Source organism: Heptranchias perlo, chromosome 8 (genome assembly GCF_035084215.1).
Source record: "Heptranchias perlo isolate sHepPer1 chromosome 8, sHepPer1.hap1, whole genome shotgun sequence".
Taxonomy (NCBI): Eukaryota; Metazoa; Chordata; class Chondrichthyes; order Hexanchiformes; family Hexanchidae; genus Heptranchias; species Heptranchias perlo.
In genome coordinates this window covers 78,177,772-78,204,767 of record NC_090332.1, presented here as the reverse complement: position 1 = coordinate 78,204,767, position 26,996 = coordinate 78,177,772, and the positions used below count along the sequence as shown (strand labels likewise).

The window sequence follows — 26,996 nt, the reverse complement described above, 5'->3', positions numbered from 1 at the left end:
TGTACATGCTGCATATGCAGTAGTATTTGCTTTCCATAAACATTTTGACACCCATTGAATTTTGGGACCTTGTGCCTGCTCCAGTTGCCAGAGGATACCAGGGAAGGGAGATCAGGAGGAAAATACTTCAGACTGGAGAAATTAGGAGCAGATGTTCTTTCCTAGTTCTTCTGTAACATATAGCTAGTCAATTATACCTTACTACTACTAAATTCCCGTCTGTCAGCTCAGAAGCGATGATGGGGCTGAAATTACACCTTAGATGGATAATAACATTTTTCTTTAATAAATTACAACAGCCATATGTTTTTAAATTAATCATATATTTAAACTCTAGCAGGTGCTTGCGTTACCACATTTAAAGTATAAACTTCAGCACATTTGCTGATGAGTGACACTTAAAACAGGCAGGCAGACAGAATGCAGGCCAGTGAGCATCTTGTATATTACCAAAAACTGCCAGAAACTCCACAGGAATGAATGACAAGTTTGATATTGACACGAGCCAAACAGTGGAGAGGTTATGAAAGTGATCGCTCAAAAAGAGTAATTATGCATGCCATCAACATTTCCAACCTTATTCTCCAAACTCAAACTTTTCAAAGTTGTATGTACATCCACAAATGTGCTTAGATAATAATAGAATCTTTGGAGATCCCAAATACTAGTTTACTTATTTCTCCAGTGGACAGGTAGTTAGCGTGTCTCTAGTGGCATCTGCAAAGTGTAAATTAGTGAATACCTCTTCATTCCTGATGATAGCAATCCCCACAATTTCTGTTAAAACTTCTGCAACAATTGCCTGAAGTTTAGTTCCATCCTGGCAAAAGAAATAGAAGAATGATAACATGCTCATTAATAGTTACACTGGCAAAACACTCCATAAGGAAACAGAAAAAAATACAAACATTGTAAGTTTGAATGTCATAAAGTCAAAAATTTGGGACCAACGAATTCTCTGTAACAGATTGGAAGGGACCTAAAGCTAATTGATAAATTGGACCTGGGGCTCAATTTTGAAATGGTGGCACGTTGTCAGCGGGGAGGTGAAGGTGTGCATGGCAAACCCGAATAAAAAAAACGTATCTTTTCCGACGCAATCGTGATATAATTGATGGTGATTGAAGTTGTTTCCGGGTTTTCCGTCCGGCAACCAGCCTGACTGACAGGAACTGCGGCGCCTGGGGTGGGGGGGCAGGAAGCGGGGGGGGGGGGGCGGGGAAGAGAAAGAGAGACGTCATCTGGCGCTGGAACAGAGAGTGGAGGGCGCTGAAGATCGGGGTGGGGGGAGAGATCGGGGGGGAAGAGAGGGGGAGAGATCGGGGGGGGGGAAGAGAGGGGGAGAGATCGGGTGGAGGGAAGAGAGGGGGAGAGATCGGGTGGGGGAAGAGAGGGGGAGAGATCGGGGAGGGGAAGAGAGGGGAAGAGATAGAGAGGGGGAGAGATCGGGGGGGGAAGAGAGGGGGAGAGATCGGGGGGAAGGGAGAGGGGGAGAGATCGGGGGGAAGGGAGAGGGGGAGAGATTGGGGGGGGAGAGAGAGGGGGAGTGATCGGGGGGGGAAGAGAGGGGGAGAGATCGGGGGGGGGAAGAGAGGGGGAGAGATCGGGGGGGGAAGAGAGGGGGAGAGATCGGGGGGGGGAAGAGAGGAAGAGATCGGGGGGGGAGAGATCGGGGGAGATCGGGGGGGGTGAGGGGGAGATCGGAGAGAAAAGGGGAGATCGGGGGAAGGCATGATGAGGGGGGGGAGAAGGGAAATCGGGGAGGGGAGAGAGGGGGAGATCGGAGGGGGGACATCGGGGAGGGGGAGATCGGAGAGGGACATCGGGGAGGGGGAGATCGGAGAGGGACATCGGGGAGGGGGAGATCGGAGAGGGACATCGGGAAGGGGGAGATCGGAGAGGGACATCGGGGAGGGGGAGATCGGAGAGGGACATCGGGGAGGGGGAGATCGGAGGGGGAGATCGGGGAGGGGGAGATCGGAGAGGGGGAGATCGTAGAGGGGGCGATCGGAGAGGGGGAGATCGGAGAGGGGGACGATCGGAGAGGGGGACGATCGGAGAGGGGGACGATCGGAGAGGGACATCGGGGGGGGGTGGTGGGGGGGGAAGAGGGGGAGACCGGAGAGGGGACATCGGGGGCTGAGAGGGACATCGGAGAGGGAGGTATCAGGGGGAGTGAGGGACATCGAAGCAGGGTGGAAAGGTACGTTTATTTTGTTTTTTAACTTTGTGAAATGTTTAATTTATTTTGTTTATTTTTGCCTGATTCGGCTTTTCATGCCTGTGAGTCGGAAGCGGTGGGAAAGCCGTCCAGGTAAGTTTAAAATCGTTTTAACTATCTACTACGTCAGAAATAAAATACCTTAAGTACTTCTGAGGTACATTTGGTTCTTTAACTATGATCCCGCCAGCTTTAATTGCTGACGGGACTTCCGCATTCGTGAGGCGCGCATGCACACAGAAGCATCTGTGGGGAACCCAGACGTCGGCGGGTTGGAGCCGGCTTCCTCACCCGCTCGAGATTTCCCTGATTTTCACAGCCCCCCTGCCCCCAACGCACCTGCAATTTCCTTTGAAAATCGGGGCCCTGGTGTCAAGCTCATTGAAAGAAATGAACGGTTCTCAAGCTCCATGTCTCTTATTATTTAATACTTAGTTATACCAAATTTAAATTTCTGACCATCAGTATGGAATTGTTTTGGGGGAAATGCAAGTTGTACAACCAAATCAGAAGTTCTTTGGTATAAATGAAGGGACTGTGGTACATGCCACTGTTAAATGAAAAAGGCTTAATAGTAATTCCACACAATACATACCTGATCCTAGCGTAGAATTCCAATCTGCCAAATCACTTCATATTTATTTAAATTCCACTAGTTGTAACACTTAAAATGTATAATCTTCATCCAAGATAAAACATTACTCAATTACTTGGGCTTCATTTGCTCATCACAGTGAAACAATTGTAGAACCTGCACAGATAACTTCTTGTAAAGGGATCGCATTTTCTAAAATGGGGTTTTAGTTTTGATTTAGTTGCAGTGCCAGTGATTAAAGGTACAGGTCTATGGTGCAGGTATCACATGCTTTTAATTTTTAAGCAAGTTACAGAAGCCTTGGTACAGTTTATTGGAAAACTAGTTACGTGTTTACCAATACTCAACTCCACCAGTTCAAAATATACATGAGCTAGAGTAAATATCAGGTCAAAGTAATGTGAAGTATAGTATGATATTGGACATTAGCGAGTATGGACCTTACTTTAGGCTATCCCACTCCCCAATCTTGAGAATATTGAGAAAGGGAGTGCTTCCCATCATCTGAACTTTAGTAATAAGGGAGCTATAAACAAAGCATGATCATAGTATATCAATTTACATTATGGGAGATGTGGGGAGAGTGAGATATCTACTGTATTTCAAGAAATTACTTTTGCCATAAAGTGAAATATTTTCGATTAATTTACTTAAGAGATGAATTGGTTTAAAATGCCAATATTTTGAGGCACAGTCCAAGGAAGGCGAACAGAAGTTGTATTTGAAGTATTCCTTTTACAAGTGTATGAATGCCTTAATTTTCGTCCAATACCCTTAGTCTCCCCAAACTATTTACCATCTCTGAATAAGAAATTCAGTTGGGTATGAGAGAATAAGAGAGGCAGCTTCCAGCCAATGAATGGTGCATTACAATGACTTTCCCTCTGATGCTTCCCCACATCATTGTAGCTGATATGTGATGAGGCATATCAAATCAGCATTGCTTACTGTTAAATACCATGAGCTTGAAATTCTCATCAAGTTACTCTGCCGGTGAAAGTGCCGGAAGACCAAGACACCATCCCAAATTGCAGGGACTGTATCAACTGCATACTCATGGTGGGTGGCCTACACTTGTAAGTGTGCATCAGTGGTACTAGCTCTGACAGCAGCCTGGATAACTGGAATGGTGCTATGCTGCTTCAATGGTGGATCAATGGCCTGGGAAGGGCTGAAATTAGGTAAGCCAAAATATTAAAGCTTGCGCTGGCCCAAAGTTAAAGTACTCAATCCCCTTTAAGGTTAATTACTTTTGGCTGTAAAAATTCTGGGACCTTTTCTGGAGCCTCAGTGGGGTTCACAGCAGCTCTCAGCTGGCAACAGTTCTGCTGAGGCCTGCAAAGAGCATACTAGGTAGAATTCCCAAGGTAGCTCAGGAAGTCCCCCAGAAATGCCATTTGATTTGGATGTGGATTGGATAGAAGATTTTCTCTCTTTATTTCTCCTTCCATTGTAAAATTGCTCAACTGTTCCAATGGGTCAGATTCCCAGCAGAACCAGGTTCTGCCCCATTTTCCTGTCCTCCAACGGGTGATCCACCTCAACTCTGCCCAGGGCCCGAATGGAATTTAGGGCACCTTGTAAACTGTACCACAAAAATTGTTTCATGTTTAATTTTCCAATGGCCATTCAACATAACATTGGAGGCATTTTCCATCTCCTGTGCTCATTTTCATACTGGATGGCAAAATGCCAGTATTTTGAGGCACAGTCCAAGGAAGGATAACAGAAGTTGTATTTGAAGTCTTCCTTTTACAAGTATATGAATACCTCAATTTTCATCCAATACCCTTAGTATCCCCAAACTATTTACCATCTCTGACAGTGGAGCAAGCACTGAAGTTGAAAAGTGCCAGAGGTGGCACCAGGTACCCATTAGATCATCACAATATTACAAGCAAGAACTAGAAAATAGCTGTGGCTCTCTCAATATGTGGGACATTTAAAAAATACATTGATACATTAAAGAGGGATAACAAAAGACTGGCAAGGCTGATTCTGGGACTTAAGGGTCAACATTATAAAGAGAACTAAATTTGTTCTCATTGAAGACTGAAAGGGATCATATAAGCTTTTAAATTCTCAGACACAAATAATGATGAAAGGTAACTTAGGGCATGGGGGTAATTTTAACTCTCAAGAACAGGTGGGTTGGGGGCGGATGGGCAGTAAAAATGGTTGATTTTTGGAGGGGGACGTCATCCCGGCTCCAACGCGCCCACTTTAACCCAGGTGCGTTTGGATGCGCACGCAACAGAAACCTGGAAGTCCCGCCCCCACTTAAAGCCAACAGGCCGATACTTAAAGGGGCAATGTACCTCATTGCGATAGTTGAGGTACTTAATTTTTTATGTATTAGAAACGTCAAACAAATTTAACCTTACCTACTCGGGTTTTCAATCACTTCCAATTCATGTCAGGTGAAAGCAAATGAGAAGGGCCGGATCCATAAGGCGAGTGCCTTTATTGCACTGCTTGCTGGCCTGGAGGAGCAGGAGCGCTTCATCCAGACCCAACAAGCTCACCTGGCGTGATCGGACACCTGCGATCGGCCAAACCCCCCCCCCAACGATGCCGGACCCCCCCCCCCCAGCCTCGATGCTGCATCCCCCCAATTTTCTATTAGGCCCACCTCCCCAATCCCTCCGATTTCTTCCACAGCCCACAATCTCTCTCTTCCTCCCGCCCCCACCCCCCGTGCCCTCTCCGATTCGTGGCTCTTTTCACTTCCGACAGGCAGCCAGCCTATCAATCTGGCCGCCTGGCAGATGGTAAACCAGAAAGCACAAATACTCACATTCAATTGAGTTGCAATCACAGATTGCGACGCACTCATTTGGCTTCTGGGTTCTCCAAGCGATTATCTGCTGACAGGCTGGGTTCCCGGCTCTGAGCTAGAATCATGTCCCATGATTGTAAAACTAGAAACCCCATGCACAAATTTGTCAAGATTCTAGCAAAAGAGACCTGAAGAAATCCCTTTTCCTCTCACCCAATGATAGAATTGAGATGTGGAATAGACACAGCAGAAACAGTTAATGGTGTGTCAATCAAGTCCTTTAAAAAGAGATGGATATTTATCTGATTAAAAACAGGACTCAAAGCTATAGTACAAGGTAGATATAGATAACAAAATAGTTAATTACACATGAACATAATTGTTCCAGTGAACAATTGTCCATGGAGAAATCATCAGTGGACTGCAACTGATTAGAGTTGAATAGTGTAGGTTGTAAAGTTGGATTAATATCCCTGAGTTTCACACAATTACTTTTTTTGGCAGGGGGGGGGGGCGGCAGATTCATGGGAGATATTGCAACTTTATTTTCTTAGAGGTTTTAATTGTGGTCAGTTGACTGTTAGGAGATTCACTGTATTAGGTGGAATCCATAATGATGACATTTTCACAACCTGTGAAGGGGTCATTGTTTTGAAATTTTTGTCTATTTGGCCTAGGGTTGCCAACTCTGGTTGGACGTCTTCCTGGAGGTTTCATCACATGACTTTCTGCCTTCAACGGCCCTGCCCAGTCAAACAGCCTATTTGCCCATCTCCAATATTTGTATAACTAATAAAAGGCTTTGATATAGAGTAAATGAGGAGAAGCTGTTTCCACTGGTAGGAGGGTCGGTAACCAGAGGACACAGATTTAAGATGATTAGCCAGAGAACCAGAGGAGAGATGTGGAGAAAATTTTTTACGTAGCGAGTTGTTATGATCTGGAAAGCACTGCTTGAAAGGGTAGTGAAACCATATTCAATAGTAACTTTCAAAAGGGAATTGGATATATACTTGAAAAGGAAACATTTGCAGGGCTATGGGGAAAGAGCAGAGGAGCGGGACTAATTGGATAGCTCTTTCAAAGAACCGATACAGGCATGATGGGCTGAATGGCCTCCTTCTGTGCTGAATTTCTTTGAACACTGTCACAGAATCAATGAAAAAAACATAATTGCTTTTTAATGCCCCTATTATTATTCTTCTGGGTTGCTCGCAACGGTGTCTAGGAGATGAATCTTTCATTCCTGGAGACTCCAGGACAACTCTAGAGGGTTGGCATCCCTAATTTGGCCTAGAAGGGATTTTTGGTTTTTGAGTGTCACATTTAGGATTCTAAGGATTATTCCCAATGGTACAGCATCTTTTTAAAAAATGTGACAGAGAGAAAAGGCTGGAGCCACGGGAACAAAGGGGGACTAGATTCTCTCAGGAGATGGATTAGCAACTAAAACTGTTATCGAAATCAATTTGAGGCAATGGCGGTGAGTGGTCGTTAGCATATTGCAACACCTTCTGATATTCACGTATGTAATGTTAAAATGGCTCCCATTAAACTTAGCACAGCAGGGGCTTGGGTGAACAGGCCATGGAGGTGTCATTGGTGAGGGAATTTTTGATTCAAGGTGGTAGGTTTGATTGGCAGCTCAACTGGCCAATTTGAGACACAGGTCAGATGTCAAGCCTTTGGCTTTTTGACCAGCTGTCCATATATCCGGGAAGTGAGTCAGACACAGGGCAGTGAAGGCCTCCTGTTTGAGCTTAGTGCTAACCAGTTTCAGAGAAAATACTGGTCAGAAAAGTGTATTTAGGCTGCTAACCACTCATTGTTATTTTTTGTTATGAGGAACGTTATGAAATAGGTTAAAATTCACTGTAAATATTATTCTGATCATTTCTGTATCATATGTAAAATAAAACAGTTTGTTGGTTTATAATTGGCCTCATCTCACTAGACAGTTCATCAGTCTGCCTTCTGGAAAATAGGAGAAACGCACGTGCAAAACATGAAAGATCACAGTATCTAGTTCACATAACAAGGGGGTTTTCACACTATCGTATAACTAGATACAGGCAGTAAAGGTAAATTACTGATCATAAGGTATGCAGAGGCAACTTACAGGAGAGATTGGTGATGATAAACCAGAGAGACTATCTAGTGCAGACCCATAATTTGTAACAGGAAGGAATGAGCTTGGTGATGACTTTTCTTGTTTCACACCTTCTTATGCACTTAGCCATTGAAACATTATAACATAAAATAACTTATTGAAGGTAAGTTTATTTTTTTTCAAAAATCGGATCTGCTTACTCATAAGGAAAGACTTTAAAATTTAACTTTTCTGAGCCTTTTATGGTGTATTCCTTCAATTTATTAGTTTCCCAAAATAAATGGGTCATAATTTAAATATGTTTGTAGGAATGTGCACCTCCATTTAACAAAATTCACAGGGGATAAGGTGGCACTAAATGTTGTAACATAGTCCTTTAACCTCCAGGACCTGGTTTCTTTCCTAGTAAAGCGTTCAAGGATTGCAAATAGAATTATTACGAGCAGAACTATCACAGCTCCCAATTAGTACTGTGATCCAGAAGGTCACTTTTCTGATATTGGGATTGAACTGCTTTGTTTGGAAATAATAAAAGGGAGTCCATATCCATGTTGCACCAGACCTGAAATTGATTGAAGTGTTTAGTGACTGAGAGGGGGTGACAATCACCACCATTCCTCAATATAGTTGCACTCAACCATATCAGATAAATACATCAAAATGTTTATAATTAACAGATTAAACAATCAACATATTATGTTTTGAACAACGTAATCCAGATTGATCAAATACTCACAGAGTCTCTGCGACACCGATTATAAATATTTACGTTGGTTAAAATACTGTGCTGCAGATCAAGGGTTTGGACAAGATTTTCAATCCCATTAGTATCATTGTGTGTTGCAAGTCGTACCATAAAGGATCTGGGGAGAGAACAGTTTAAAATCTATAAGGTTTTATTGATTGAGATGCAAAAACCTGTAAAAGGAAAGACAAACATATTGCTGCAATAGTATAAGGCCTCCCCCTTGTATTTATGAATTGAAGCAATGTAAATATCTAAATTACTAAAATAATATTGCTCTTCTGGTAAAGCAATAAAATGTTTGAGTCCTGACACAGCTGCCTCCTTTTCCACCTAAGTCCTTGATGTTTTACTTCTCTCCTGCATAAGATAATGATATTGGGACAAAGGATCAGGATAATGAAACAGTTTGGGTAGAGATAAGGAATAATAAGGGGCAAAAAACACTCGTGGGCGTAGTATATAGGCCTCCTAATAGTTGCAACTCTGCTGGAAGAAGTATTAATCAGGAAATAGTCGGGGCATGTAATAAGGGAACAGCTATAATTATGGGGGATTTTAACTATATATTAACTGGACAAATCAAATAGGGCAGGGCAGCCTTGAGGAAGAGTTTATTGAGTGTATTAGGGATGGATTTCTTGAGCAGTATGTAGCTGATCCTACAAGGGGGCAAGCAACCTTGGACCTGATCCTGTGTGATGAGCCAGGATTAATCAATAATGTCCTAGTTAAGGATCCCCTTGGAATGAGTGACCATAACATGGTTACATTCCATACCCAATTAGAGGGTGAGAAGGTTGGTTCTCAAACAAGCGTACTGAGCTTGAATAAAGGAGACTATGATGGTATGAGAGCGGAATTGATTAAAGTGGACTGGGAAAATAGATTAAAGGGTAAGACGGTACATGAGCAGTGGTGTTCATTCAAGGAGTTATTTTACAACTTACAAAAAATATATATTCCACTGAGGAAAAAAGGGTGTAAAAGAAATGACAGCCATCCGTGGCTAAGTAAAGAAATTAAGGATTGTATCCGACTAAAAACAAGGACATATAAGGTAGCCAAACTTAGTGGGAGGATAGAAGATTGGGAAGTCTTCAAAAGACAGCAAAAAGTAACTAAAGGATTGATTAAGAAAAGGAAGATAGATTATGAAAATAAATTAGCAAAAAATATAAAAACAGACAGCAAGAGTTTCTACAGTTATATAAAAAGAAAAAGGGTGGCTAAGGCAAACGTAGGTCCCTTAGAGGATGAGACCGGGAAATTAATGGTGGGAAACATGGAGATGGCAAAAATGCTGAACAAATATTTTGTTTCAGTCTTTACAGTAGAGGACACTAAGAATATCCCAACACTGGACAAACAGGGGGCTCTAGGGGGAGGAGCTAAATACGATTAAAATCACTAAGGAACTGGTACTCAGTAGATTAATGGGACTCAAGGCGGATAAATCCCTTGGACCTGATGGCTTACATCCTAGGGTCTTGAGGGAAGTGGCAGTAGGGATTGTGGATGCTTTGGTAATAATTTTCCAAAATTCTCTGGACTCGGCAAAGGTCCCGGAAGATTGGAAAACTGCTAATGTAACACCCTTATTTAAAAAGGGTAGTAGGCAGAAGGCTGGAAATTATAGACCAGTTAGCCTAACATCTGTGGTGGGTAAAATTTTGGAGTCTATTATTAAGGAGATGGTAGCAGAACATTTGGATAAACATAATTTAATAGGACAAAGTCAGCATGGCTTTACGAAGGGGAAGTCATGTCTGACAAATTTGCTTGAGTTCTTTGAGGACATAACGTACAGGGTGGATAAAGGGGAACCAGTGGACGTAGTGTATTTGGACTTCCAGAAGGCATTCGACAAGGTGCCACATAAAAGATTATTGCTCAAGATAAAGAATCACTGGATTGGGGGTAATATTCTGGCATGGGTGGAGGATTGGTTATCTAACAGGAAGCAGAGAGTTGGGATAAATGGTTCATTCTCGGACTGGCAACCAGTAGCCAGTGGTGTTCCGCAGGGGTCGGTGCTGGGTCCCCAACTCTTTACAATCTATATTAACGATTTGGAGGAGGGGACCGAATGTAACATATCAAAGTTTGCAGATGATACAAAGATGGGAGGGAAAGTAGAGAGTGAGGAGGACATAAAAAACCTACAAGGGGATATGGACAGGCTGGGTGAGTGGGCGGAGATTTGGCAGATGTAATGCAATGTTGGAAAATGTGAGGTTATGCACTTTGGCAGGAAAAATCAGAGAGCAAGTTATTATCTTAATGGCGAGAAACTGGAAAGTACTGCAGTACAAAGGGATCTGGGGGTCCTGGTGCAACAAAATCAAAAAGTTAGTATGCAGGTGCAGCAGGTGATCAGGAAGGCCAACGGAATGTTGGTTTTTATTGCTAGGGGGATAGAATATAAAAACAGGGAGGTATTGTTGCAGTTATATAAGGTATTGGTGAGACCGCACCTGGAATACTGCATACAGTTTTGGTCTCCATACTTAAGAAAAGACATACTTGCTCTTGAGGCAGTACAAAGAAGGTTCACTCGGTTAATCCCGGGGATGAGGGGGTGGACATATGAGGAGAGGTTCAGTAGATTGGGACTCTACCCATTGGAGTTCAGAAGAATGAGAGGCGATCTTATTGAAACATATAAGATTGTGAAGGGGCTTGATCGGGTGGATGCGGTAAGGATGTTCCCAAGGATGGGTAAAACTAGAACTGGGGGGCATAATCTTAGAATAAGGGGCTGCTCTTTCAAAACTGAGATGAGGAGAAACTTCTTCACTCAGAGGGTAGTAGGTCTGTGGAATTTGCTGCCCCAGGAAGCTGTGGAAGCTACATCATTAAATAAATTTAAAACAGAATTTGACAGTTTCCTAGAAGTAAAGGGAATTAGGGGTTATGGGGAGCGGGCAGGAAATTGGACATGAAATTAGATTTGAGGTTAGGATCAGATCAGCCATGATCTTATTGAATGGCGGAGCAGGCTCGAAGGGCCGATTGGCCTACTCCTGCTCCTATTTCTTATGTTCTTATGTTCTTCCAGCACCCGGTCCATAGCCCTGCAGCTTACAGCACTTTAGGTGCAGGTCCAGGTACTTTTTAAAAGAGTTGTGGGTCCCTGCCTCTACCACCAAATCGGGCAGCGAATTCCATACACCCACCACCCTCTGGGTAAAAAAAAGTTTTTCCTCATGTCCCCTCTAATCGTTCCGCCAATCAGCTTAAATCTATGTCCTCTAGTTCTTGAACTCTCCACTAGGGGAAACAGGTACTCCCTGCCTACTCTATCTCGGCCCCTCATAATTTTGTACACCTCAATCAAGTCTCCCCTCAGCCTCTGCTCCAAGGAAAACAACCCCAGCCTATCCAATCTCTCCTCGTAGCTGCAATTTTCAAGCCCTGGCAACATTCTTGTAAATCTTCTCTGCACTCTCTCCAGAGCAATTACATCCTTCCTGTAATGTGGTGACTAGAATTGCGCACAATACTCCAGCTATGGCCTTACCAGTGTTTTATACATTTCCATCATTACATACCTGCTTTTGTATTCTATACCTTGGCTAATAACGGAAAGCATTCCGTATGCCTTCTTTACAACCTTATCTACTTGTACTGCCACCTTCAGGGACCTGTGTACATGCACTCCAAGGTCTCTCACTTCCTCTACCCCTCTCACTATATTCCCGTTTAACTGACAGTTTTGTTTAATTGTTTAGGATACCTTTTTAATCTTCCTTTGTATCAGCATAACATCAAAGGAAAAGAGAAAGATATAACTCAAAATGGTAGCACTTATTTTTCAGTTCTTTTCTTGCTGTACTGCTATACTGGCAACGTTAATGAAAGACTGAGTTGTTTTTCTCATGTAAAAGCATTTAATCAAGTTTGCAAGTTTTTTGAAGTACTGCAGTGGTCTGCTAAAGGCTTCTTGACATTTATTGTTACTGAGTTAGGAGAGATGTTATAGTATCATAGTATGGTACAGCAAAGGAGGCCGCCATTTGGCCCATTATGCCTGTACCAGCTCTTTGAAAGAGCTAGCCAATTAGTCCCACTCCTGTGCTCTTTCCCCATTGCCCTGCAATTTTTTTCCCTCCAAGTATTTATCCAATTTCCTTTTGAAAGTTACTATTGAATCTGCTTCCACCACCCTTTCAGGCGGTGCATTCCAGATCATAACAACTCACTGCTTAAAAAAATGTTCCCTCATGTCGCATCTGGTTCTTTTGCCAATCATCTTAAATCTGTGTCCTCTGGTTACCATTCCTCCTGCCACTGGAAACAGTTTCTCCTTATTTACTCTACCAAAACCGTTCATGATTTTGAATTTGTCTATTAAATCTCCCCTTAACCTTCTCTGCTCTAAGGAGAACAACCCCAGCTTCTCCAGTCTCTCCACATAACTGAAGTCCCTCATCCCTGGTACCATTCTAGGAAATCTCTTCTGCACTCTCTTCAAGGCCTTGACATCCTTCCTAAAGTGTGGTACTCAGGATTGAACACAATACTCCAGCTGAGGCCTAACCAGCATTTTATAAAGGTTAAGCATAACTTTCCTGCTTTTGCACTCTATGCCTCTCTTAATAAAGCCAAGGACCCCATATGCTTTTTTAAAAAAAAAAACAGCCTTCTCAACTTGTCCTGCTACTTTCAAAGATTTGCGTACATACACCTCCAGGTCTCTCTGTTCCTGCAGTCTCTTTAAAATTGTACCCTTTAGTTTATATTGCCTTTCCTCATTCTTCCTACCAAAATGTATCACTTCACACTTCTCTGCGTTGAATTTCATCTGCCATGTGTCTGCCCATTTCACCAGTCTGCCTATGTCCTCCTGAAGTCTGTTACTATCCTCCACTTTGTTTACTACATTTCTGAGTTTCATGTCATCTGCAAACTTTGAAATTTTACCCTGCACACCCAAGTTCAGGTCATTAATATATATATCAAAAAGAGCAGTAGTCCTAATACCGGCCCCAAGGGAACACCACTGTATACTTCCCTCCAGTCTGAAAAACAATCGTTCACCACTACTCTCTGCTTTCTGTCCCTTAGCCAATTTTGTATTCACGCTGCTACTGTCCCTTTAATCCCATGGGCTTTAATTTTGCTTACAAGTGTATTATGTGGTACTTTATCAAATGACTTTTAGTCTAGCTAAAACTTCATGTTCACTTTAATTCTGCTTCTATTACTGTTTAATAAACTTGATTTACGGTTGGTAGCCTGAGACATATGGTCCATGTTATCTGTCTAACATCAGCAGCGCACAGTAAGATCCCGTACTATATCCAGTGCATATTTTAATGGTTAAGAAGGTTCACTGTTCACCCCGCAACATGCTATCCCAGATTATTTCACAAATAAGATCACATCTTCATTCACAGGGAATGATGATTTATCTGCAGAAGTGGACTTTTGTGTTGGGCATGAGAAAAAGCATATGAAGATAGTTCATATCATAACTACAACATAAGGAAGTTTTGTAAAGTGGTAGGTAAATATTATTATAAGTATGTCTATTAGGCTCTGTATCTTTCAGTATCAGTTAGGTGCATGATTTTTTTAAAAATCCAGTCAGTCAAAAATATATGGCTTCAGTAAACTTGCTGTATTATTGTACGGTTGCAGCAGGACCTCAATAAACATCAGAAGCTGCACTCCAGACCCCAACCTATCTGCTAACACCACAACAGATCTATTAGTATGATTAGGATTTGCAATAATTTATAGGAGGAAAAATTATTCTCCTAGAGATACTGATGTTTAAAGAAATTCGCTTCCTTCCTCAGTCATTTTGCTCAGTCTACTACTCTGTTGTATTTAAGGCCTTATACAATACACTCCACCCTTAATTCTTTGACCAAAGGAGACAGCGGAGACCACAGAAATGTAACACGCAAGAGTTCAAACCTAACAGCAGCACCATGTCAGAGACGTCAGACACAGAATGGATGGGAGTTTTAAAAATGGATGAAAACTATACCTATTGTAAGTATTTTAACATTCTTCCTTATTAATTCAAACTCTACATAGCATTAGGATTAGTATAGAATACTACAGAAACTGATGCTGAGATTCCTGAAGATCTAAATGTTCACGCTATCTTGCATCAAAGTGTTTGTCATCCTGAGTTAATATTTGGTGAAGGTATTCCAGGCGGCTGTCTTGCAGGTAGCTTCAACAGAAATTGTGGAAGTTGAACAGATGAAGTAGTGAACTGTAATACAAATCCCTTGCTTTTAACAATGCAGCGGTTGGAAGGGGAGGGGAGGGGCAGGAAGGATTGATGAAAAAAATACTCTGTCCCATGGTGCTGAAGATTCCATTTTTTTTGGCGTATCAATAATCAATATTTTTTTCATAATAGCAATCATTTATTGCAATATTTATGAACAAATTTGTGGTAAATGGTGTCAACTTTCCATACAATAAAAACATTTTAATGTCATGCCATATAGAGTTTCCTGATTTAGACTTTGGGTGTGGGGGGGGCAATAGACTCTCAGAATACTGACTAATCCACCTTGAATGAGCCATAAGACGACGTCCGAGGAGCCTCTGCTCAATGGTTTCCTTAATGACTTGGCAGACATCATAAACTTGCTATTTTTATAATATGAAAAGCAAACTGCATCCCATCCTTCCTTGACAACGTATGTTAGCACACTGATACAATGGGCCACTGGTCACTCCAAATTTGTAACTTTTCAAACCAAAATTCCATTATGTTCTTCAAGATGGTATTTTTGTTCCAATTTTCTCCCCATCTATCTTGAAAGCACAGACCTCTGGCTTAGGGTATGGCTCCATGGGCACCAGCAGTTAGCTGGTTACCCTAGTCAAGTGGTGATCCTTCATGCGTGAGCCTAGATGGTGAGTGTTAGCAGGCTATTTAACTCCAGAGGACATTACCATCAAGCTGAATTCTGACATCAGCTGACTTCTAAACATGTGAATTTTTAAAAAATTTGTTCATGGGATGTGGGCATCGCTGGCAAGGCCAGCATTTATTGCCCATCCCTAATTGCCCTTGAGAAGGTGGTGGTGAGCCGCCATCTTGAACTGCTGCAATCTGCGTGGTGAAGGTTCTCCCACAGTGGAGTTCCAGAATTTTAACCCAGCGACGATGAAGGAACGGCGATATATTTCCAAGTCGGGATGGTATGTGACTTGGAGAGGAATGTGCACGTGGTGTTATTCCCATGTGCCTACTGCCCTTGTCCTTCTAGGTGGTAAAGGTCGCGGGTTTGGAAAGTGCTGTCGAAAAAGCTTTGGCAAGTTGCTGCAGTGCATACTGTAGATGGTACCCTGCAGCCACGGTGTGCTGGTGGTGAAGGAAGTGAATGTTTAGGGTGGTGGATAGGGTGCAAATCAAGCGGGCTGCTTTGTCCTGGATGATGTCGAGCTTCTTGATGTTGTTGGAGCTGCACTCATCCAAGCAAGTGGAGAGTATTCCCTCACACTCCTGACTTGTGCCTTGTAGATGGTGGAAGAGCTTTGGGGAGTCAGAAGGTGAGTCACTCGCCACAGAATACCCAGCCTCTGACCTGCTCTTGTAGTCACTGTATTTATGTGGCTGGTCCAGTTAAGTTTCTGATCAATGGTGACCCCCAGAATGTTGATGGTGGGGGATTCGGCAATGGTAATGCCATTGAATGTCATGGGGAGGTGGTTAGACTCTCTCTTGTTGGAGACACTTGTCTGGCACAAATGTTATTTGCCACTTATCAGCCCAAGCCTGGATGTTGTCCAGGTCATGCTGCATGCGGGCACGGACTGCTTCATTATCTGAGGGATTGTGAATGGAACTGAACACTGTGCAATCATCAGTGAACATCCCCATTTCTGACCTTCTGATGGAGGGAAAGTCATTGATGAAGCAGCTGAAGATGATTGGGCCTAGGAAACTGCCCTGAGGAACTCCTGCAGCAATGTCCTGGGGCTGAGATGAATGGCCTCCAACAACCACTACCATCTTCCTTTGAGCTAGGTATGACTCCAGCCACTGGAGAGATTTCCCCCTGATTCCCATCGACTTCAATTTTACTAGGGCTCCTTGGTGCCACACTCGGTCAAATGCTGCCTTGATGTCAAGGGCAATCACTCTCATTTTACTTCTGGAATTCAGCTCTTTTTTCTATGTTTGGACTAAGGCTGTAATGAGGTCTGGAGCCGAGTGGTCCTGGTGGAACCCAAACTGAGCATCAGTGAGCAGGTTATTGGTGAGTAAGTGCAGCTTGATAGCACTGTCCATCACTTTGCTGATGATTGAGAGTAGACTGATGGGGTGGTAATTGGCTGGATTGGATTTGTCCTGCTTTTTGTGGACTGGACATATCTGGACAATTTCCACATTGTCGGGTAGATGCCAGTGTTGTAGCTGTACTGGAACAGTTTGGCTAGAGACGCGGCTAGTTCTGGAGCACAAGTCTTCAGCACTACAGCCGGGATGTTGTTAGGACTATTGCCTTTGTTGTATCCAGTGCACTCAGCTTTTTCTTGATATCACGTGGAGTGAATCGAATTGGCTAAAGACTGGCTTCTGTGATGGTGGGGATATCGGGAGGAGGCCAAGATGGATCATCCACTCAGCACTTCTGGCTGAAGATGGTTGCAAACCCTTCAGCCTTGTCTTTTGCATTCACGTGCTGGGCTCTGCCATCATTGAGGATGGGGATGTTTACAGAACCTCCTCCTCCCGTTAGTTGTTTAATTGTCTACCACCATTCACGACTGGATGTGGCAGGACTGCAGAGCTTTGATCTGATCCGTTGGTTGTGGAATCGCTTACCTCTGTCTATAGCATGTTGCTTCTGCTGTTTAGCCTGCGTGTAGTCCTGTGTTGTAGCTTCACCAGGTTGTCACCTCATTTTTAGGTACGCCTGGTGGCATGCTCTTCTACACTCTTCATTGAACCAGGGTTGATCCCCTGGCTTGTTGGTAATGGTAGAGTGAGGGATATGCCGGGCCATGAGGTTACAGATTGTGCTGAAATACAATTCTGCTGCTGCTGATGGCCCACAGCGCCTCATGGATACCCAGTTTTAAGCTGCTAGCTCTGTTCTGAATATATCCCATTTAGCACGATGGTAGTGCCACACAACATGTTGGATGGTGACCTCAGTGTGCAGACGGGACTTCGTCTCCACAAGGTCACTGGATAGTGATCAGGACCAAGAACTCCAACTGTTTTTATCCTCCATATCTTAAAAACGTTGAGGCCAGTTGTAGTGCCCTAACTACTGACCTGGTTGAGATCAGCACTGACTAGGGATCGAGTATGGGAAAACCTCTGGTCTGTATTGCTTAACATCACACCGAGGGGCACATTTAACCACTCATTCAAAAAGTTAGTAAATATAGTAAATTGGTTTTGAAGATTCCTTACTTTAGTAAGCCTTTGCGATGAGTGACATACAGCTCTTGGGGTATTGTGGTCCTGCTGTAGGGCACAGCACGGAAAAAATCCTTCAGCAAAGGAAACTCTGGGACCACATGAGGTACAGTGATAACACAGAAGTCTCTGTCCTGTAGCCATTTGTAGCAAAAAAGCAAAATTACAAGCAACTAATAGTTAAAAAAATACAATACATTGAAGGATTCAGAGTACATCATAAACTATGGGAGTAACATTTGAGCAGTTTATGCAGTAACATACAATTAAAGTATTCTTAAAAGAATTATTTTTGCAAAGTGGTAGCCTGGGTGAGTGTGAGAGCAGATTGACAGTCACTGTATTGTTCCATGCTAATGGAACTAATGTATCACTTATGTAATTCTAATATTAATGCAAATTTTAATTCACATTTAATGTTGAGCAATTGTGCTTTTCATATATTGTATTTAAAATATGCAATAAGAAACTATGGAAGATGGTGGCACACCAGCAAATAACAATGTTAAACCATACATAAACATTTATAAAGTCTTAGAATTTACCATGTACCACCCTTTTACTGCAGTTAGGATATTGCAATCCAAGGACAACCAATGTGCTTTCCCACTAATATGCTCAGCATGCCAATAAATCTCACTTATACCAAACAGTTTCCAGACAGGGCATGAAATTATTCAATAAAATGTTATAATACCCTACCATTACAAAATTCTGAGGGAAAATTGGAGAGCAAGACATCCCCAGAACACTGCTTTCAACCAGAGCTAATCTGGCAGCTTCTAGTACACCTCATGACTGCACTGATCCTTCAAAACAGAATTAGTTATTTTGCACCAAATCTACAGCTCAAAACGTCTTGCAAAATAATGTATGGCAAGTTCAAATAAAATTCTGGAGGCAACACCTCAGTTACTCTATTAACTCTCACCTCTGCCCCCTCCTTAGCAAACAATTGAGGGGAAAGAGGAGGGCATAATAAGAAATTGGTCTAAAATTTGCATTGTGGTAAAATCCATTTCTTTAGCATAAAGCCCACTGTATAAAATAGTGGTTCCACCATGTAATTACTGGCTGTAATTCAATTTGTACGTTCTCAGGACTACCTGAGCTTCGTTTTTGTGGTTTAGAAAATCATCAGAACCTTTGGTTTGCAACACGTTGACCTACATGTTTTTCTGAATAATGTACAATATTGGTTCTGTAACACAATGAAGATTATTTAAGATTCACTTACTGGATAAAGACCAAAAATATAGGGCAAAAAATCCTGTGACCTGTGAACAAAAAAGACATAATGTTTAATTTTGTGGTCAAAGTTGGTAACAAAAAATGAACTTTAACCAGCCAGCTGATAAGAATATCTAATAAGTCTGAGTCTTTACTTGAATATTTACATGTAATCATCTACAGTTAGTAATTCTGGTGGCAGCTATATTACTTCCTTTAAAGTCGAGAAATAATGTAAAAACAGGATCTTTCTGGAAAAAAATCAATCTAATATTTCAATAATTTTGATCAAGTGGCAAACCTTACACTATTTGCTTTTAAAGCTCTAAAGAGTTCACTAGGCCATGAATTGCTAATTCATTCTTTCAGGTCAGTGTAAATCTACAGTGTAGCATATAAATCCCAACTATGGGGAGCCTTAATTATGATGACCAAGTTAATTGAACACTAAAACTCTACACTGAGAATTATGGATGGATGGGTATGGACCACAAGGTAGCAATTCAATCAAGGACTTTAGATGATGTCAAAGCTTGCACAGTTTATTGGTGTCTGAACCCTGAGACTGAATTACTGTCTGTAATCCTCTTATCATTTACATAGAAAGGTTACTAACAGTGGAAACGTGAAATCACATAAATAACAATTTTAGCTTTGTTTTTAAAAGGCATTTTTGGAATTGGCTCCATCTGAACATAGCTCTGCTATGAGAGATTACAGTTTTAGAAGAAAGTGCATTAAAATGCTTACTCAATAGCTGGTGATAAATTCATTACTGAATTCTACTTAACATAAAAGTCTTTCTAGGTTTGTGCTGTACTTGGGACATAACCTTTATGAGAAATGACATCAGATCTGCTTCAGTAAGCTCATGGGGGAAAAGACTGAATAAACCTGAACTCTACATATAAATACTGCATTAGCTTGCTTCCAATCCAGTAAGACCTCCGCAGTATTCATAAACTCCCTCATGATGACAGTCAGCACTTCACAAATCTTGTTTCTCTTCGTAACCTGGGATAAATACCATTCATCCTTGCAGATTTGTTTTGAGCATGTCCAGGACCTTCATCTCACTGATGTCATCATTAAATTTGCATGGATTGTCTTTGATAATGGAGGGCATGCTACTAGTGTTTTCTCTTGTAAAACATCAAGAAAGTAATCATTAAGTATGCTACGTTCATCTTCAGTTTCAGCCCCATAAATGTACTTTAAGGTTCTCATGTCTTTGGAAACCTTCGCTGACTGTTACAATACTGGAATAATTTCTTGCCCTTATGTTTAGCCTCTAAGCCTCTACAGCAATGTTCTTTATTACATATCTCTTATGCTTTCTGACCACCCTTTTAACACATTTCTGAAGATTCCTAAATTAATTCCATTGGTCCCAGTCACTTTTCTGCCTGCAGGCTATGTAGAATTTGTTTCTTATTTTATTTTGCATTGTTTTGATACATTTCAGGTCATGCTAGTTTAGTCCACACTTGCTAATTTATACAAGACCTTGATTAGGCCTCAGTTAGAATACTGTTTCCAGGTTTGGTCTTCTCACATGGTGGGTGATAGAGGCTTCAGAAAGGAGGGCCACAAGATTAATTCCCAGTTTAACGCATCTTCATTACCAAGATAGGCTCAAAGAGCTGGGTCTCTACACTATAGAGAAGAGTAGGGGTGATTTGATCAAAGTTTATAAGAGGATAAAGGGACTAGATTGTGTTTGTGTATACAGTTTGTTTTAGCTAAAATGGTTATAGAGGACCAGGGGTCACAATCCTCATCCATCTCCCCATCCCCTCTCCTCCTCTTCCTCTCTCCCCTCCCCCCTCTTATCAGCCTCATCCCCCCCTTCCCTACCTGGGTCCAGTTATCCCATTATTTTCTAACCTGCTTGACTTGATTTCTAAACTTGGTCTTGACTGCCTGTGCGCAAAGCCGCAGGAGATCAACTAGTTTCATGTTAATTGTGTTAACCTACCTAATCTCACCTTCTCCACAGATTTAAAATTAATTAAAGTAATTTCTAGGAGGCAAGGATATGTAACTGGGAGTTGGCAATGAGCTCAATAACACAGATATCAAAGAGCATTTTCCCAAATAATAATATAAGGAAAAGCAATACAGAAAAAGGAAGTACTACTCAGACTCAAATTCAAATTAGAGAGATAGTATGGAGCTCAGATTGGCCAGGCAGAGAGGGAGGAGAAAACTGCAAAGCTGGCAGAGAATTAAAAAAGGACTGATTCTCCATTACAACGTCTTTCATATTATATCAATGGCTTAGCCGGAACTCAAAAACCATAATATAACTGCAACTTACTGTACTTCAATCCATTCTTGAACAGGAAAGGCAGGGAAGGCACGACTGCAACAATGGTAAGGGCTGAAACTACAGGCCTGAGCACATGCAAGCTTTTGTGGATAAATTGGAATATATGTTCCAAAATCTGTTCCAAAATTGCATGCTCCTCACATGATTAATGAACTTAACATTTATATTGAGTCAATGCCTCTTTAGCTGCTTGAGGAGTGTTAAAAGATAATTGTTAAAAGTATATTCATTAATGGTTGCTAGTTCTATATTACAGCAAACAAAATTTCAGTCTCACAGATTCCACATTTCAAAGTTGTGTGTTTCTGCGATATTGTTAGAGGGCTATAAATTACAATGAAAAATAGGTATTTGGCCCAACTGTCAATAAAAGAGGAAACTTTAGCACTCAGTGATTTTCTTTACCTCTAAGTCCTGCTGTCTATCTTATTTCTACTGTATGGTGACTGGTTGTAGAAGTTTGCTTATCTATTTTGAAGAAGCAAACAACTGCTTTATTCTATTGTGACTTACCATCACAAAAGACTGCTGCATCTACAAGCTCTAGCTCACCACCACCTCTCTTGACCCCTCCACCGCATCTGATTTGTCATATTGCTTGTCCAATATCAGTATTGGATGAGCAGAAATCTGCTCCAATTAAATACTGAAGATTGACCTTAGCTTGACAACTCTTGTCAGATCATTGAACTTCTTTCTACACTGCATCCAGGTACAAAGAACTATCCTCCAGGCATTCACCTCATCAGTGACCTCCTGCCACTGCCTCCTCATCAAATGCCTGTTAGGCTTCCTGCACCCCCCACCCCAGTGGATACAGTATATCCCTCCTTCTTCCTACCTCCTGCACCAAGGCCTCAAGTGCAGCATTGGAGAACCGTGGTGCATGCTCTCAACCACCTTCTTCAACATATGACCACACCTTCAGATCCACTTGCAGCCACAATGCACCTCCCCTTTAAGAAGTGCTGGCTGCCTTTAAATATCATTGTACACTCCCCTCCTGATGCATGCAGCCAATCAACAGTAGCGGGTAGCACTGGTTGCATGCAGTAATCATTAAAATCAGCAGGCAGCACCGAGATAAATGACCAATTTGGTGATGTTGGTTGGCAGCCAAAATCTTTATCCATACCGTGGTTACTTCTAAACTATTTCTTCAATGCCTTCCTTGCTGACACTGGGTCCCTGTCCCCCAAAAGATCAAATTCAAAATCCTCATCCTCGTCGATAAATCCCACCATTGCTTCACGCCACCATACTTTGGAACCTTCTCCAGCTTTACATCCCCCCTCCACATCCTTTGGTCCTGATTCTGGTCACCTGTGTCTCCCCCTCCCTCTGCTCCATCTTTGGTAGCAGAGCCTTCAACTACCTTGCTCTACTTTTTGGAACTCCTTTCCCCTCCCCACTATTAAAAGCTTTCTCTAAGCACATCTATTTAACCAAGCTGCTTTCAGTCACCTGTCCTATCTCTCCTGCAAAGGCTCACTGCACAATCCTTTTTGCCTTGCCCTGGGATGTTAAAACCACTATACACAGGCGAATGTCAGTGTTTTCAACCGCTATCTCCCACCATACATAAACAATTGGCATTGTGCTTGAACTTGCCTTGATTCATATTTTTCGTCAATGCAGAACAACTGTATGCAAAAAACATTTGACGGTTCTATGTCTTTTGAAATGGAGGCGATCTCTGCTCCTTCTTCAGTTTCTTGGATTGCAATTACATCATCTGGCAATTTGACAATTTCAACCTTGTCTGACACTTCTTTCTGCAGCAAGAAGAGGCAAAGGATGACAAATCACACTTAGTTAGGTTTTAACTGCACCCTCATTCTTACATTACATTATATACAAGTATTATTCTCAGTAGGTGTTGCCCAATCATATAAGGCTTGTAACAACACCTACTGAGAATGTGAAGATATGCTGAGGTTACAAGAATCTTAGCACATTCTAGTGAAAAAGATACACACTGGAGGTATGTTCACACTGAATTAGGCATCTAAAAACTACAGAACTAAAAGATTTCCATTTGAACTGGTTCAGATAGCATGACTGTGTGATAGAATTACAATAGTTCCAGAAAATTGGCAACAGTTTTTTTTTCAGTTCAGAAATATTTTTTGATTACATATTTCTTGGTTCCAGAGTCAGAACAAATCCTCTCTCACTATGGTTACTGTGGTGATTGACACATGCTTAAAATAAAGACCTCTAAATGTCTGGCTTCTCACCCAAATGTGATTAGATGAGTCTTAGGGCTAGTTATTACTGTCTCAGTTTGATGAATATGCTTTTTTTTAGATGATTACTGTACACACAAAAATAAGGTGGATCATCTTAGGGAAAAAAATGATATTGTCTGACTTGACTGTTGAGTTTACACTTCTGGCAGCCAATAATGTGATACAGGGAAAATAAATACAACTAATAGAAAGCTATAAATAAATAGTAAACAATGATTTTATTATTTGAAATTTTCATGACCTAGTACTTACTTGATATTGAAGATCAGATTATGTGAGGTCCAATGAGATATTTGATGAGTAATTCAGGCAGAAACAGACAGATTAAAAATGTCATGCTTTTAAGTTATTATTATATCCTACATTTCAGTCTTCTTGGACCTACTGATCAATTTTCCAGATGCTAAATCAGTGTGACTATCATTTGCACCTGGAATTTTCACAGGACTTCTCCTGATCTTCCTCCGTAACGTCAGCAGAAGATTAGTGGAAACGCCAGAGAAATGGTGTAAATGTTTCTGCAGGGTTTCTACCAATTCTTCGCTAAAGTTATGGCCAAAGACAGGGGAGCTCCCTGGAAATTCTAACCCTATAGTCTTTTATTTTGGCTTGCAAAGACTGTGATTAAAAAATCTTACAGTGGCAGTGTGGAATAGGCATGGCAGCTTTTCATTAGAGCTCAGATGCTGTTACCACATATTACCAGCTGACGTACACATCAGGTAAAAACCAAAAGGAATGCATAACACAATGAACGAGTCCAAAATGTTGGCTCACCTGAGGAAAAAGAATTGCAGAGTGGATTTTGCGCAGAAAAGGCACGTGAAGAAAGTATGCAAACTCTTCAGAGAATAGATGAGGCAGGTATTCTCAGCCAAAATAGTTTTAAAAAACTAGGCAAGTCAGAATTATAATGTGAAGCAAAATCTCAATAAAATCAACAGATATATGCTAATAAGGGGAAACCCACTCAGATAGGATTTGATGGCTGTGATCAAGATAACTGGCCCAAGCACAAGCAGACATTCCTGATTCTGAAGGTATCCTTGGGGTTGATGGTGAGGTCAAGTTAAATAATGAATTTAGATAGATTTAGGTAGCAAAGGTAGGTAGATTGGGAAGGGGGAATAAGCCAATACCTTCTGCAGCAAAATGGGTTTATGGATTTAAGGCACTTCCAGAATCAGACAAATTGCATGCATCACCAAGCATACTCAAGAATGGATATATGGTACTATATTCATTAGAGCAACTAAATACTTCAGCATAGATCATTCATATTACTAAATCACAATCCATTTGCAATCACACTGGGGTTGAAATTTAATTCCAGCGGGGCTGCAAAATGGTCGGTAGCAGATAGGTCGCTCGTTTATACACCCCACCCAATTTTCCTTGCCATGGCTACATTCAAAGTTGAGGGATTTTTTTGATTGTAATTCTTTTTGATTGGGCCAGAACTTGCTCCAACCGGTGTGGCAAGGCTGTCCGCACATCCTGCAGGCAAACACTACGAAGAAACTTAACTCGTGGTTCCCGATGTCCACTTCCTCCTTCTTCAATTCTTTTGTAAGTTGTACGCTGTGAATTCAGCGCAGGTTCATTCGGAACCGATACAGACTGTGGGAATGGAAGCCACGCCCACAGAATCTGTCAAGAAGTCACGCCAACAAACAGGCAACTAGAAATCATTCCTTCACAGTTAACTTCTGTATGTTAGTTTAAATAAAAATTTAACATATCTTATTATAAAAAGCCAAGCAAATGATTTAATGTAATGAAACTTACAGAAGTTAATAGTAAAAAAAAATTTAAAAATTTTTAAAAATTATTTTTGATGATCAAAAAATATTAAAGAGTAACATGACATTCCACATTTTTTAAATTTAATTTTTTGTTGTTTCGCAGTCATTAACAGTCATCGCGCTTTTAAAAAGTAGAATAGGGCTAGTATTTTTCAGCGTGCCTTTTGGTGGCGTAAGGATATTCGTTCCAGCTGGGCAGATGGGTAAGTTTACAAATGTTTAATGATTCCACCGATTGTAGCGTAACATGTCCCTTTAATTCGGAACTGTCAAACCGCCAGCAAACCAATGGGAGCAAGACCGCGATTGCCGGGTTTTAGTGTGCACGTGCGCATTTGCGAACTTGCTTCCTAGATTTGCCGGCGGAGAGAGAGGATGACATTGCAATACGGCGTCCCGAGGTGAGCAATTTCTGGCCCATTATTTAAAGTGGCATACCTGTCCATCTGCGTTGTCTTCAGTATGTGAAGATGAAGTAGTTTTTGCTGTCGGTAGAAAAGCAGAAATTTCTCAATTAACTATACGGAGTCAGAACAGTGTCATGTGCGTTTGTTTGATTACAACTACAGCCATGTTTAGCAATTTAGCTTCCACCTCTTTGAGGCCTTCTCAATTCCCTGCACATTATAGGTGTGGAGGGTAAGTAAAGCTGCCAGCAAGTAAAGTTTCTCTCAGTTCTCTGCCATGTTGGCTGCCAGGGGCTGACTGGCCTTCAGATGTTTCCTCCTTCTTTTGGGCCACAGCAAGACTGAGATTGAAATCTTCCCCGTATAGGAAATTGCACACACAAACCTCTGTCCTACACTCCATGGTACCATGTCTCACACTTTTCTGAGACAAAATATATATAAAAATGTAAAACTCTATCAGTTACAGGTAATGATTCATAACCCAAAGAGTGTTAACATGCAGAAATGCATGTATGTATATTCATTAAATTCTCAGATCGCCATACCTCTGTAGCCCTATATTTTAATTTCCCTCCTTCAATTACCTCCCATTCGTCTTCTATCATGAAGTAAGTAACTTATACTGGAGTATAGCTCCAAATGCAAAAGAAACCTCCACTTCTTCCCCCAAATGGCTATTCATCGTTTGTGAACCCAGGCAGTAAGTGTTGCAAGGTTATTTGACCATAGTTGTCAGATGATGTCTACACAAATTTGCTTCCAGCAGAGATTACTAGATAGCAATCAGGATTAAGAACCATGTCAGCATGTGTCCCAGAATGCAGGGACATGGTAGGCTCTTCACCACAGGTAATCAAAAAAAAATAAATCACATCAAGAATTTCAACAGCAGAGTCTCAGGCATAAGTTACTAACATTTACCTCAAGACTTAGCCAGACAGCAATGTGCTTCTTGTTGGGGGTGGTGGGGGGGGGTGAGGGAGAAGAACAATATATTTTGAAAGTTGCAACAAAAATCCCACTTTTAAAAGAATTAATTGCTCCAACTGTACTTTTCTGTGTAGGAATTAAGGGAGGTGACCAAAAGTATGGTCGAAGAGATGAG

At 41.6% G+C, this 26,996-nt stretch overlaps 1 protein-coding gene across 2 annotated transcripts in view; it reads right to left on the bottom strand.

The window, feature by feature from the left end:
- cfap61 (cilia and flagella associated protein 61) overlaps positions 1 to 26,996 on the bottom strand; it is a 227,752-nt gene that overhangs the window by 125,552 nt on the left and 75,204 nt on the right. For both annotated transcript variants that reach the window (XM_067989400.1, XM_067989401.1), the window contains 6 exons: positions 25,920 to 25,966; positions 23,036 to 23,199; positions 19,100 to 19,139; positions 17,857 to 17,996; positions 8,442 to 8,568; positions 743 to 820 (listed from right to left, as the gene is read on the bottom strand). In XM_067989400.1, coding sequence (XP_067845501.1) covers positions 743 to 820; positions 8,442 to 8,568; positions 17,857 to 17,996; positions 19,100 to 19,139; positions 23,036 to 23,199; positions 25,920 to 25,966 — 596 coding nt within the window. The remainder of the gene's footprint in view (positions 1 to 742; positions 821 to 8,441; positions 8,569 to 17,856; positions 17,997 to 19,099; positions 19,140 to 23,035; positions 23,200 to 25,919; positions 25,967 to 26,996) is intronic.